Here is a 14,210-nt window from a genome sequence, read left to right as displayed (position 1 = left end):
GAAGCTGAAATTGCTAGGTTACCAAAAAAAAAATTTAACATTGAAAAATGAATTCATCAGTGAAATTCTATCAGAATTGGCCATGACAACTAATTAAAGTCCTTCCCAATCCTATGACTTATACTCCAGAAAAGTTATTCAATCAAGGAAAATCTGAAGCCTAAGAATAACAAGTATGGTTTATGATATTTTTTCAAAAAAAAAAGCTTTCTAATTACAAAACTAATACATGCAGAAAAACTGGAAAATATAGAAAAGTATGAAGACACTAAAAATACGCTTAATCCCTCTCCCCAGAGATAATTGCTTTTAGCATGTTAGTGTATTTCTTTCCAGTCTTGTGTATGTGCATTTTTACTAGAATTGGGGTCGTTTTGTAGATCTATATACCTACACTGGTATCTCCTTCTATCTTAATTTTTCCACCTAACATTATTTTGGGAATGTTTCTTCATGGAATCCTCTTAAAATACCTAACCTTACAACTTTATTATAGTTTATTAAGCTATGGAATATAGTCTACAACCTATAAATATATCAATTTATTTAAATATTTCCTTGTTTGATGAACATATAGGTTACTTCTGACTTTTACTATAACATTGCAATGAGTATTTATAAATGTAGCTCTTTCTGCTTACCTCTGATGATTTCCTTAAGGTAATTCCTTTCCTTAATATAAAATCAGAGTACAAAAGTGTTGCAAGGCACCTGATGATGCATGTTGCTGAGAAAGCCTGAATTAACACTGTATGAAGGTGCCCATATCAAGTATTTCTTTAGATCAGTAGATCTTCAAACTTTGATTAGGTATCCTTTTCAGTAAAAAAATTCTAAGCACCCACAAATAGGTAGGATTATTATTTATAAATTGTATGCAATTATTACTATATTACTATATCACATAAATTATTAAATATAGCAAAAATAAAAACCAAAGACAGATGAGATTTAAATTAAAAACATCAAATATTTCCTCCCTACATCCTAATGATTCATCTATTCACTTAAAACTTGAGAACACTTGATTCAAGGAAGCTCACTTTTATCTACAGATAAAAGTGTGTCTAACTATTTTCATTATAATAATCATTGATAAGAGGAAAACTTTTTGTTTGTGGGTGTTTTACATGGTACTTTCACAGTAAAATCTTATTTTATCCTCACGTGTGTCTTATAACTTGGAACAGAAAGGACTATCCCCATTTTAGAGTTACACCAATTGAAACTCGGGGAACCTTAGTGTCTTCCCAAGCCACGTAGCCAGTAGTTGTAGTATTATTAGCAACAGTTACTGAGTGCTTATTATTTGTCAGGTGCTGTTCTAAGCACTTGACACGTATGAACTCTTGTAATCTTCATAACAACCAATGTTGCAACATCACTACAAGTTCATTCTTATTATTATTATCCCCAGTTTAGATAAAATGGAAGCACAGAGCAGTTAAGCATCATGGGTAAGTTCATACATTTCATATGTGCTAGAGCTGGGACTGAAGGCCTGGTATTCTGGCCCTGGAATTTGGGTTCTTTGGTACTTTGTTCTATCACCTCTACCAGTAATTAACAAAGGCAAGACAATCCTCAAGTGTTCTGACAACACATCCTAGGGTATTCATTTAATAAAAACACCCCAAAACAAAACAAAGCCAAAAATTGCCTACCTTAATCTGGGATCCAATCACTAATTGTATATAAATATAGAACACTTAAAAACAAATTTCATGGGACGCCTGGGTGGCTCAGTCAGTTAAGCGGCTGCCTTCGGCTCAGGTCATGATCCCAGGGTCCTGGGATGGAGTCCCACATCGGGCTCCTTGCTCAGCAGGGAGCATGCTTCTCGCTCTGCCTGCTCTGCCTGCCACATCCCCTGCTTGTGCACTCTCTCTCTCTGATAAATAAATAAATAAAATCTTTAAAAAAAAAAAAAACAAATTTCATGATGTATCAAAAGCATGAGCCATAAAAGAAATGTTGATAAAATGGATTTCATCAAACTTAAAACTTTCTCTCTGTGAAAGACCCTGTTAAGAGGGTTAAAAAAAAACAACAAAAAACAACTACAGACTAAGAAGAAAAATGTTTCCAAACCACACAGCCTACATAAAGGACTCATATCTAGAATATGAGGCACCTGGGTGGCTCAGTTGGTTAAGTGGCTGCCTTCAGTTCAGGTCATGATCCCAGGGTCCTGGGATTGAGCCCCGCATCGGGCTCCCTGCTCAGCGGGGAGTCTGCTTCTCCCTCTCCCTCTGCCTGCCACTCCCCCTGCTTGTACTCTCTCTCTCTGTGTCAAATAAAATATTTTTTAAAAATAGAATATATAAAGAACTCTAAAAACTTAATAGCTAATCCAATTAGAAAATGGGCAAAAGACATGAAGAGACATTTCACCAAAGAAAATATAGAGATAGCAAATAAGCACATAAAAAGTTGTTCAACATCACCAGCCATTAGAGAAATGCCAATTAAGACCATGATGAGATATCACTACATACCTCTGTTCTAATAGTGACAATATAAAAATCTGGCAAGAATATGGAAAAACTTGGTCTATTATACATTACTGGTGCAAATGTAAAATGGGACAGTCACACTGGAAAACACTTTGGCAGTTTCTGTAAAAATTAAACATACACAGAAAGACCCAGCAATAGCATAGAACAATTATCCTAGAGAAATGAAAATTTATGGCCACACAAAAATCTGTATACAAATGTTCATATTAGATTCATTTATAATAGCGAAAAACCAGAAACCACCAAAATGTTCAGTAATGAATGGTTTACACAAACCTAAGTACACCCATACAAGGGACTATAAAGGACAAACTACTGATACATGCAGCCACTTGGAATGGACCTCAAAGGCACTATGTTGAGTGAAAAAAGCCAATCTCAAAAGCTCACATATTGGGGCACCTGGGTGGCTCAGTCGTTAAGCGTCAGCCTTCGGCTCAGGTCATGATCCCAGGGTCCTGGGATGGAGCCCCGCATCGGGCTCCCTGCTCTGCGGGAAGCCTGCTTCTCCCTCTCCCTCTGCCCCTGCTCGTGTTCCCTCTCTTGCTGTCTCTCTCTCTCTCTCTCTGTCAAAATAAATAAATAAATAAAAATTTAAAAAAACCTCACATATTGTGTGATTCCATGTATGTAACTTTCTTGAAATGGTGAAATGATGGAGATGGAAAAGAGATCAGCGGTTGCCAGAGGCTGGTAATGATGGGGGTGAGAGGGGTAGGTGTGACTATAAAGGGGTGGCATGAGGGAGATCTTTGTGGCGATGGGAGAGTTCTGTATCTTGATTGTGGTGGCAAGTTACGTGGATCTACACGTGATAAAATGACACAGAAATGTGCAGACATGACGGACAACTGTGAATTTCCTTCATATTGTGCTGTAGTTATGTTTAGATATAACCATGGTGAAAAACTAGGATAAGGGTACATGGCACCCCTGTACTATCTTGACAATTTCTGTGAGTATGTAATTACTTTAAAATTTAAAATAAGAGAAATCACTGGCTATCTTGTCATTATTATTCATTTCATTTCATTATTACAGAAAATAATTTTTCTGTTTAGAGTGGAACACTAAAAATGACCCATTCCAGGCATCAAATATTCTAGGTACCTAACAGAAATGAAAGCACATGTCCACCAAAGACACATACAAGCACGTTCACAGCAGCTGTATCCATAAGAGTCCCAAACTAGAAATAACTGAAATGTCTATCATCTGGGAAATGAATAAATTGTGGCATATTCATACAGGGGAATACAAAAAGGAGGAGGAGGAGACGGCAGAGAAGAAGGAGCAGTAATTTTATCTTGCTCTACATATGTATTAAAGCTCCAGTTATATTTTTGATAATGGGGCCTTAATTATTTATTTACTTGATGCTGAACTAGCATGATTTTTATAAGATTATTTATTTGAGAGAGAAACAGACACAGAGAGCATGCAAGTGGGGGGGAGGGGGAGAGGGAGAGAGAGAATCCTCAAGCAGACTCCACGCTGAGCCCAACACAGGGCTCAATCCCAGGACCCTGAGATTAGGACCTGAACTGAAATCAGGAGTCGGACACTTGACCAACTGAGTCACCCAGTGCCCCAGTGGGGCCTGATTTAGCATCCTTGGTCAAAATTTAACCCTCACCCTTCACTCTCATAAAGAATCAAAACTGTGTGTGATGCTCTGTATTGAAGAGTTGGCAGTATTACATTAAAAATACTAAAAACAATTTGTTTTCAGATGAATTATAACACTGTAGGATATAACTTTCTTCAAAAAGCTAACAATTTAACTAGCAAGTGATACAACTTCTCTATGAAGCTGCATACTCAGTTATACAAGATTTGTCTATATGATCTATAAAATGTTACCAAATTAATAGGTATTTTAAGAGTATGAACCGCTTTTGAACCTCGTTTTTCTTACTGTGTTGGGCAACATTTACCAGGGAGTGGAAAATATATGAATGGTCATTGGAATTCACTTGCCAGTGTCCCCTTTGTCCCTCCCTGCATCTTCTCCTCCAGCCGCCAGTAGGGAGTGTTTGAGTCCTACCAAGGGCAGCGGTGAGGTTATATTTTACATAGGCTAGAAAATCCAAGTCTAATTCTGTCTTGGTTACTACAAGCTTTAAGACTCAGGAAAATTAATACCTGTGGAACTCAAGTTACCCATTTGCTAGATGAGGAAAGTGATGAGTCCCTTCTGGCCCTATGCATTACTACTCTGGTTTTCTTTAATGCCTTCCTTCAGCAGGTCCCCAAGCCCTGGAACTTGCCATTCTCTCCAGTTTGAACAGTCTAATTTACTGCTAGCTCAGCTGTATCTGCGATTTGTATACACTACTCACTGAAATAGCTTACTTGTCCTCTGGGCCTCTACTAGGAGGATTCAGGGCACTCTATATGATTAATAGCAACTTCATGGCAGAGAGAGAAGAAGTGGCAAAAGCTCTGCCTCTGAAACCATGTCTTAATCCTCCACGTGTCTGGTTTTGCTGCTTTTTTATACCTGTTGACCTTTGGATTTCTCATCTGCCCAAATTTTGCATGCTGTAAAAAATGAACTCTTGTATTCCTTCTGAATTGTGCTAGACTTTAATTCAGGGTTTACATTTACTTTGTTACATTAGTCTGTTCCTGAATCCAGAGTAACATGATACACAATCTGCCCCACTCACATTTGGTGACCTGATAGCCTAAATGACACTCATTTTTTTGTTAAGCCAATCAATCTATTATTTAATCACAGAATTTGGCACAAAGTAGGGGCTCAGAAATATTTATTTAATTATTGAATGATAATGGCTATGCTTTAAGCATTTCCAAGTAACATTTGAAATTTAAAGATCCCTTCTCAAGATAAAAATATTAATCAGTGACTCCAAAATTAAGAGACTGATAAAGTGGATAATCTGGAGCATTGCATGGGTTACATCGTGTGATCATCACTACATTAAGAAACATGAATGAAAAGAGGGGGCAAAATGAACATATCATCCTGAGATATATAATAGTAATTCTTGATGTTCACACTCTTATAAGGCATTATTAGAGGCACTGAAAGTATAACTGAGGAGTTACATATATAATGAAATTATAAATATGTATATATGTCCTTGCTCTAAGAGCTGTAGATCTAAGAAGGAATGTAACACATTGAGACTTTTTTAGTATACCTTTGCTTTAGAGGTAAGGAATCTCTCACAGTTTGTGAAAATAAAAGCCTTTGCCAAGCTCTTCATGATACAAATCATCTCAGAAGATCACCCTCAGGTACTTCCATGCAAATCTTCCCTCTTTAAGTGCAGGGTATTGGAATGAAATGAGGGCACAGACTCAGGGTATCCCAAGATGGAAAAAGCAAAACAAAAAGGGCTGATGGAGACAACCACAGAATTGGACTGAAGACCAGGGATCTGAAAACTGAGAGTCACTGTGGGTATGGGTCAGGAAGTGGATCAAAAGTTAAGGTGATCAGACTCCAAGGACCAAGAGACCAGGCGGGGAAACAATAAAGAACAGGGAACCAAGCACACATTCTGCACAGGTAGAGACAACAGCACTAGGGACAGCAGGGAAACTCAACTCTACCAAAGACTTCCTGCGACAGGAACTTCCTGCCAATAGTAAGTCTGAGGTTAATATCTAAAATTCAATAACAGAATCTCACTTGGTACCTTCCATTCTAATTGGGAGATAAGCACAGAACACTAGAGCATGGGACTTACACAAACTCAGTACCTGCATGAATGGACATGAGCAATGCAGTAGACTACAAGTTTTCTACCATTATCCCCCTATAGAATCGATTTTGATAGTCGCCCATGGATGAGAGTACCTTTGTGGGAGTCTAGGAGTCCAGTGGGGAAGGCACACCACTAGAGCCAAAAATCCAATAACAGACACATTGAAAGGATTGAGAACAGCTTCATTTTATCCATGTCACCTCTCCCCCAAGGTGGCAAAACTCAGTGCCAAGAGAGATGCCCCCCCAGTCCATGATTTCTCTCATGGGAGAAAGTAAAAGCATGTAAGTAAGCATTTGACTTCTCCCAAGTGGCTCCGCTTCTTTCTTGCCCCACCCAAAATACTGAGGTGCGTGGCTGAAGGGTTGGAAGAGGTGGGGAGCACAGCAACCAGGGCCTGGAACTCATTAAGGGACATGGATCCTCTTAACTGCCACATGGACTCCATCAGGAAGCCTGCTCATGAGCCACTGGGGACATCTTGCCTGCAAACACACCAAATGATCCATGAACAACCCCATTACTCCATGGCACACCCCCTGTGGCCAGCTCCCTTCATGTGCTCCACTAGACAGTGAGTGTGAGCCTTTGCAGATGGCTAGCCAGCATAAACAGAAAGCCAGCCCAACTCTGTGAGACTGGGGGAAGGTATACAAATTTGAGGATTTCAGGGTACCACACTAGGGAAAACAAATGGAAGGCTCTCAGCATCTGGCCTGGCTTTTCAGAACTGAGAGAAGACATATAATCTTAAAAAATCCTCTCCCTGAAAATAAAGAACAAGAACTGAGGGGCAGGCACATCTGTAAAAAGGTCTGAGAAAGCCTCAGAATCCCTAGCTGGGCTGACTGATGAAGGTATTTCTCTCCTGAAGCAATCCAATAAAGACTGGAGGAGGTAACTGCTTCTTCAAATGTGAAAAGAGCAACACAAGACTTCAAGGAACACAAAAAAAATCAAGAAAACATGATGCGACCAAAGGAACAGAGTAAGTTTCCAGTAACCAATCCTAAAGACAAAGAATTCAAAATAATTGTTCTAAAGAAGTTCAGTGAGGGGTGCCCAGGTGGCTCAGTTGGTTAAGCGTCTGCCTTTGGCTCAGGTCATGATCCCAGGGTCCTGGGATCGAGCCCCATGTTGGGCTCCCTGTTCAGCAGGGAGCCAGCTTCTCCCTCTCCCTGCCTGTGCTCTCTTTCTCTCTGTCAAATAAATAAAAATCTTTAAAAAATAAAAAAAAAAAGAAGCTCAGTGAGCTACAAGAGCTGATTTTCCTGACAAAATCAGGAAAACAATACATGAACAAAATGAAGTTTCAACAGAGAGAGAGAAATCATAAAAAAGAACCAAACAGAAATTCTGGAGCTAAAGAATACAATGGGTGAAATGAAAAATGCAAGAGAGGTCATCACCACCAGATTTGATCAAATAGAATAAAAAAATCTAAGAACACAAAGATAGGAAATTTGAAAGTATCCAGGGTGGCTGAACAGAAAAAAAACAAGACCCAACTATATGTTACTCTTAAGACATTCACTTCAGCTTTAAGGACATATAAAGGCTGAAAGTGAAGGAATGGAAAAAGATAGTCCATGGAAGTAGAAACAAAAAAGAAAAGGGGTGGCTAAACTTCAATCAGACAAAATAGATTTTAACTCAAAAGCTGGAAAAAAAAAAAAAAAGACAAAGAAGGTCCTCATATAATTATAAAGGGGTCAATTCATCAAAAGGATATAACAATTATAAATATATATACACCTAACACCTAAACATATTAAACAAATATTAACAGATTTGAAGGGAGAAATTGCAGCAATCCAGCAATAGTAGGGGATTTCAATACTCCACTTTCAACAGGAAATAGATCATCCAGACAGAAAATCAGTAAGGAAACACAGGACTTGAAGTACACTTTAGATCAAGTGGAACTCACAGACATACACAGAAGATTCTATCCAACAGCAACAGAGTACACATTCTTCTCAAGCACGCACCGAGCACTCTTGAGGATATATCATATGGTAGGTCACAAAAAAAAGTCTTAACAAATTTAAGAAGATCGAAATCTTATCAAGTATCTTTTTTGACCACAATGGTATAGAACTAGAAATAACAGAAAGAAAACTAGAACACTAACAAATAATGTGGAAACTAAAAAACACACTTCTGAACAACCAATGGGTCAAAGAAGAAATCAAAAAGGAAATTGGAAAATACCTTGGAACAAATGAAAATGGAAACACGACATACCAGATTTATAGAATGCAGCAAAAGCAGTTTTAATAGGGAATTTTATAGCAATAAACACCTATATTAAGAAAAAAGAAAAACATCACGTAAACAACCTAACTTTACTTTCAAGGAACTAGAAAAAGAACAAACTGCCCAAAGTTAGCAGAAGAAAGAAAATAAATAAATAAAACAGAGACTAGTAAAATGATAGAAAAGACCAATGAAACTAAGAACTGGTTTCCTGAAAAAATTTAACAAAATTGACAAACTTTTATCTGGACTAAGAAAAAATGGAGAAGACTCAAATAAATAAAATCAAATATGAAAGAGGAGACATTACAACTGATATTTCAAAAACACAAAGGATCATAGAAGACTACTATGAATAATTATAAGCCAACACATTAGATAGCCTGGGAGAAATGGATACAGTCCTAGACACACATAACCTATCAAGGCTGAATCATGAAGAAATATAAAATCTGAAAAGACCAATAATAAGTTGAGATCAAATCACTAATCAAAAAAATCTCCAAATAAAGAAAATCCGAGGACTAGGTGGCTTCATTGGTGAATTCTATCAAACATTTAAAGAAGAATTAATACCAATCCCTCTCATAAGCTTCCAAAATATTGAAGAAAACACTTCCAAACGCAGTTTATGAGGCCAGCATTATCCTGCTACCAAAGCCAGACATGGACACTACAAGAAAAGGAAATTACAGGCAATATCCCTGATGAACATAGATGCAAAAATTCTCAACAAAATACTAGCAAACCAAAGTTAACAGCATTTTAAGAGGATCATATACCATGATCAAATGGAATTTATCCCTGGGATACAAGGATGGTTCAATATACACAAATCAATAAACGTGATGCACCACATTAACAAAATGAAGGATAAAATTTATAAGATCATGGCTATAGATGCAGAAAAAACATCTGACAAAATTAACATACTTTCATGATAAAAACTCTCAACATACTAGGTACAGAAGGAATGTAGCTCAACACAATAAAGGCCATATATGAGAAGCTCCCAACTCACATCATGTTCAGAGGTAGAAAGTTGAAGGCTGTTCCTCTGAAAAAGTGCCCATTCTTGCCACTTTTATTCAGTATAGTACTGGAGGTCCTAGTTGGAGCAATTAGGCAAGAAAAAGAAATAGAAAGCATCCAAAATGGAAAAGAAGCAAAACTGTCTGCCCAAGACATGATCTTATATATAGAAAACCCTAAAAACTCCACCAAAAAAACTGTTAGAACTAATCAGTAAATTCAGTAAAGTTGCAGGATATGAAAACAACATACAGAAATCAGTTGAATTTCTATACACGAGAAATGAACTATCTGAAAGAGAAATTAAGAAAACAATCCCATTTGGAAGAGCATCAGAAACAATAATATATTTAGGGAAATATTTAACCAAGGAGGTTACCTGAGGTTAACTGGAGTTAACTGAAAACTATAAGGCACCGATGAAAGAAACTGAAGACACAAATAAATGGGAAGGAACCATTTGTCCTTGGATTGGAAGAAGCAATATTGTTCAAATGTCCATACTATGCAGTGATCTACACAGTCAGTGAAACCCCCACCAAAATTCCAATGGAATTTTTCACAGAAATAGAAAAAAAAACCTTAAAATTCAGATGGAACCACAAAAGAGCCAAAGCAATCTTGATTTAAAAAAGGACAAAGCTCAAAGCATTACATACTTGATTTCAAACTATATTACAAAGTTATAGTAATTAAAACAGTATAGTACTGGCATAAAAATAGATATATAGATCAATGAAACTGAATAGAGGGCCCAGAAATAAATCCGAAAATATGTAGTCAACTAATCTTTTACAAGGAGGCAAAGAACACATAATGGGGAAGAGCAGTCCCTTCAATAAGCAGTATTGGGAAAACTGGATATCCACATGAAAAAGAATGAAACTGGACTACTATATAAACCATTCATAAAAGTTTAGTCAAAATGGATTAAAGACTTAAACATAAAATTAGAAACTGTAAAACATATAGGCAAAAACATAGGGAAAAATCTCTTTGACATTGGTCTTGGCATTATTTTTTGGATATGACACCCCAAAGTAAAGGCAATAAAAGCAAGAATAAACAAGTAGGACCACATAAAATTAAAAAGTTCTGCACAGCAAAGGAATCAATCAACAACATGGACAAGGCAATAATGGGATATTTTCAAACTATGTTATCTGTTAAGGGGTTAATATCTAAAATATATAAGGAACTCATACAACTCAGTAGCCCCAAAAAATCTGATTAAAAAATGAACAAAGGACCTAAATAGACATTTTTCCAGGGAAGACATACAAATGGCTGAAAAGTACATGAAAAAGTACTCGACATCACTAATCACCAGGGAAATGCTAATCAACACCATAGTGAGATATCACCTCACACCTGCTAGGATGGCTATTATCAAAAAGACAAGAGATGACAATTGTTGGCAAGGATGTAGAGAAAAGGAAACCTTTGTATGCTGTTGGTGGGAATATAAGTTGGTACAGCTATTATGAAAAACAGTATGGAGATTCCTAAAAAACTAAAAATAGAACTACCATATGATCTTGCAATCCCACTTGTGGGCATATATCCAAAGGAAATGGAATCAGGGAAGATTCCCGTACCTTGATATCTGCAATCTCATGTTCACTGCAGCATTATTCACAATAGTCAAGATATGGAAACATTCTAACAACATTATGTGAATGGATAAAGAAAATGTGTGGTATATATACCACATACATACACATCTATGTATCTATATGTATGTGTGTGAAATGGAATAGCAGTCAATATAAAAAAGAAGGAAATCCTGCCACTTGAGACAACATGGATGAATCTGGAGGACACTATACTAAGTGGGTTAAGACAGACAGGCAAAGACAAATACTGTATTCTCATTTAAAAAAAAAAAAGTTGAATGTATGGAGAGTAGAATGGTATGGTTTCCAGGGACTGAGGTGGGAAAAATGAGATGTTGGTCAAAGGACACAAACTTTCAGTTATAAGATGAATAAGTTCTGGGGATCTAATATAGAGTATGGTAACTATAGACAATAACACTATATTGCATATTTAAAATTTGCTAACACAGTATGTCCAAAGTTTTCTCACTACAAAACAACAGCAGAACCTCAGTGCCTGCATTATCCAATGATGTGTATAATTACCAAGACTTAGAGGCACAACTACCGTGTATACCATCTTAAGGCCATACTTTACTATAAGTCAGTATGCCTAAATCATTTTTTCATACACCAACTTCAGATTCTGTGTGTTTTTCTGATATCATTACCTGAATTGCTGGTCTAGTTTTTCAGCCACGAGATCTTGTCTCTCTTTTTCTTTCTTCTCTTTCAATAATCTGGTTTTATCTCTCATTCTATCTTTTTTCTCCTCAATTGTTCCTTCTTTCAACTGCATTTCAGTAAAATACCCACTTTCTTCTGATGCTAAAAGTTCACGTAGCCTAAAAAAAAATTACAAAAAAAGTAAAACTGTCATGCCACATGGGCCGTTTTACTAATTGGTTTTTATTTACTTTTATTTATTTAATTAGCACGTTTATTTTTATTTTTAAAAAAGATTTTATTTGAGAGAGAGAGCATGTGCATGAGTGGGGGAGAAGCAGACTTTCTGCTGAGCAGGGAGCCAGACAGGGGGGCTCAATCCTAGGACCCTTAGATCATGACCTGAGCCAAAGGCAGACACTTTACCGAATGAGCCACCCAAGTGCCCCCAAAGCACAGGTTTAATCATAAATTTTGCAAAGGAAAAATATCATTGCAGTCTTTTATAAAATAAGACTAGTCCTCATTTAAAGCAACAGAAACTGACGTGCCATATTTTATTTGATCTCATACAAATTAGCTAATGTACATCTTCAACAAGAGTATGAACAGATTTTAACTAAAGTAACAAAATATTAAACAATATATTCTTTTGCTTCCTATCAAATGTGGGTTATCACAAGTGAAAATACAAACAAGGAGGAGTTATTGATTGGGTAAGGATATGACTATCTCAGCTATGATCCTTACTATAAAAATTTACTTGATTTTTGGTCGATCTCACATTAGGGTTTTGGGAATGTTTTATAGTCTGAAGCACCAGTTTGTGAATCTTACTTATTTCGTCTTTCTTCAGTGTTGATCATAAAACCTTGCATGGCATCCTTGATTCTTGCTTTCACAAGACTGTCCACAAACTTGCGATCATTGTGCTGGTCCCACTCAACTTTCAAGCGATCTCTCTCCTTTGACTTAATAGAAGCCAAAATAGCATGATGTTTCTGATGGCTGCGTTGGATTCTTTCCAGATGTTGCTCAGCCCCATGAACTTGGGGAGGCTTGGCTCTCTGAAAACAAATAATTATCACTTACAATCGATCCAAAATCGATTGCATATTTTTAACTAATCATGACCTCCACCAATGCTAAATAAAATTGGATGTATCAAAGTAATCCTGCTACGACTGCAAAGAGCTTAAGTGCCTAAGGTTTAACATGTTTGATTCTTTGAGCCTATACTTAAGATGTCATCAAATCAGCCTCAAATGTTTCCTAAGTGCCGCTTGAGTAAAAGTTCATGGAATTATAAAGTTAAAAATTTGAGCAGGACTCTAGAGATTATTTAGTCAAACTCAGAAACATTAAGTGATTTGTCAAAGTGCTTCCAATAGTCAGGGCAAACCTGTATAGAACAAGAATTAGAGGTCTTCTAATTCCTGACCTTCATCTTGCCCCCCACTATCCCACATTGTTTCTCAGGGGTAGACCACATAGTTACCATCAAAATAATTTCAACTAGAAGAGCCTACTATCTCTAAGTATATAGGATATATATAATGAGTTGTGACAATAAAAAAAACCCTCTACTGAGAAGGAAGGGAAGTAGGGAGGGAAGGGAAAATAGGAAAAGAGAAAAGGGGAAAAAACTGATAGTAATGCTTTCTTATTTCTCTTGTGCCCAGTTTAATGCAAGGGCAGTACTCCTGATATTTTGGGGTAATTTGAATTTCTACATTTTTTTAAATACAAACTTCCACTAAAAAGTTGGAAACACACTACTTTGAATACATATTGATATATTTAATAAAATCACATGGACAATCTTTCTCATTTCTGTATTCCTAGCATTGAAGTATAATGCCTTACCACTGTTGGTTCTCAACGTGAAGGAAGGAAAGAAGGTAGGGAGAAAAGGAGGGAGAAAGGACACATCTCTGGGTAGGCTTGATGCAATTTCTGCTCCTCCTGAAGTCATCATGAAATCCACTGTCTTGAGCTTTGTATTTTCAAGCCAGTTTTATCAAGTCAAACTTAGGTGAATAGTGAGACTGCAGGATGCTGATTTACAAGTAACAAAATTCTTAACTCATATGGCAGAAAGTCAATCTGATAATTTACACTTCTAACATTACACTAACATCACTGTCAGGATTACCAAAATACTAGTGTTAAGTCTTGGTAAAGGAGTCTCCTAGAAAAAAAAAGAAAATCAACATTTGCAGATAGCCTGATGAAAAGATTCAAGGTACACATACAGTTACCTAGATTTAGCTGAACAAGGTAAGACAGGGCTGAGGTGGATTGGAGCAGATGATGTTGGGGGTTATATCATGGTAGGTAGCTAATCCGTATCAGAATTTAGAGCCTAGAGCCATTTAATTAACAAACTACTGTTC

The 14,210-nt window shown here is 36.8% G+C and overlaps 1 protein-coding gene across 14 annotated transcripts in view; it reads right to left on the bottom strand.

Moving 5' to 3' along the window:
• Window positions 1–14,210, bottom strand: part of MBD1 (methyl-CpG binding domain protein 1) — a 51,939-nt gene that overhangs the window by 20,450 nt on the left and 17,279 nt on the right. For all 14 annotated transcript variants that reach the window (XM_025886371.2, XM_025886376.2, XM_025886373.2 and 11 more), the window contains 2 exons: window positions 12,652–12,881; window positions 11,820–11,993 (listed from right to left, as the gene is read on the bottom strand). In XM_025886371.2, the coding sequence (XP_025742156.1) occupies window positions 11,820–11,993; window positions 12,652–12,881 (404 nt within the window). The remainder of the gene's footprint in view (window positions 1–11,819; window positions 11,994–12,651; window positions 12,882–14,210) is intronic.

This window comes from Callorhinus ursinus, unplaced genomic scaffold (genome assembly GCF_003265705.2).
Source record: "Callorhinus ursinus isolate GAN/ISIS: 27379988/994484 unplaced genomic scaffold, GSC_fseal_2.0 scaffold11, whole genome shotgun sequence".
In the NCBI taxonomy this organism is placed as follows: domain Eukaryota; kingdom Metazoa; phylum Chordata; class Mammalia; order Carnivora; family Otariidae; genus Callorhinus; species Callorhinus ursinus.
Note: the sequence above shows the minus strand (reverse complement) of the source record. Positions and strands in the feature narration are given on the sequence as shown.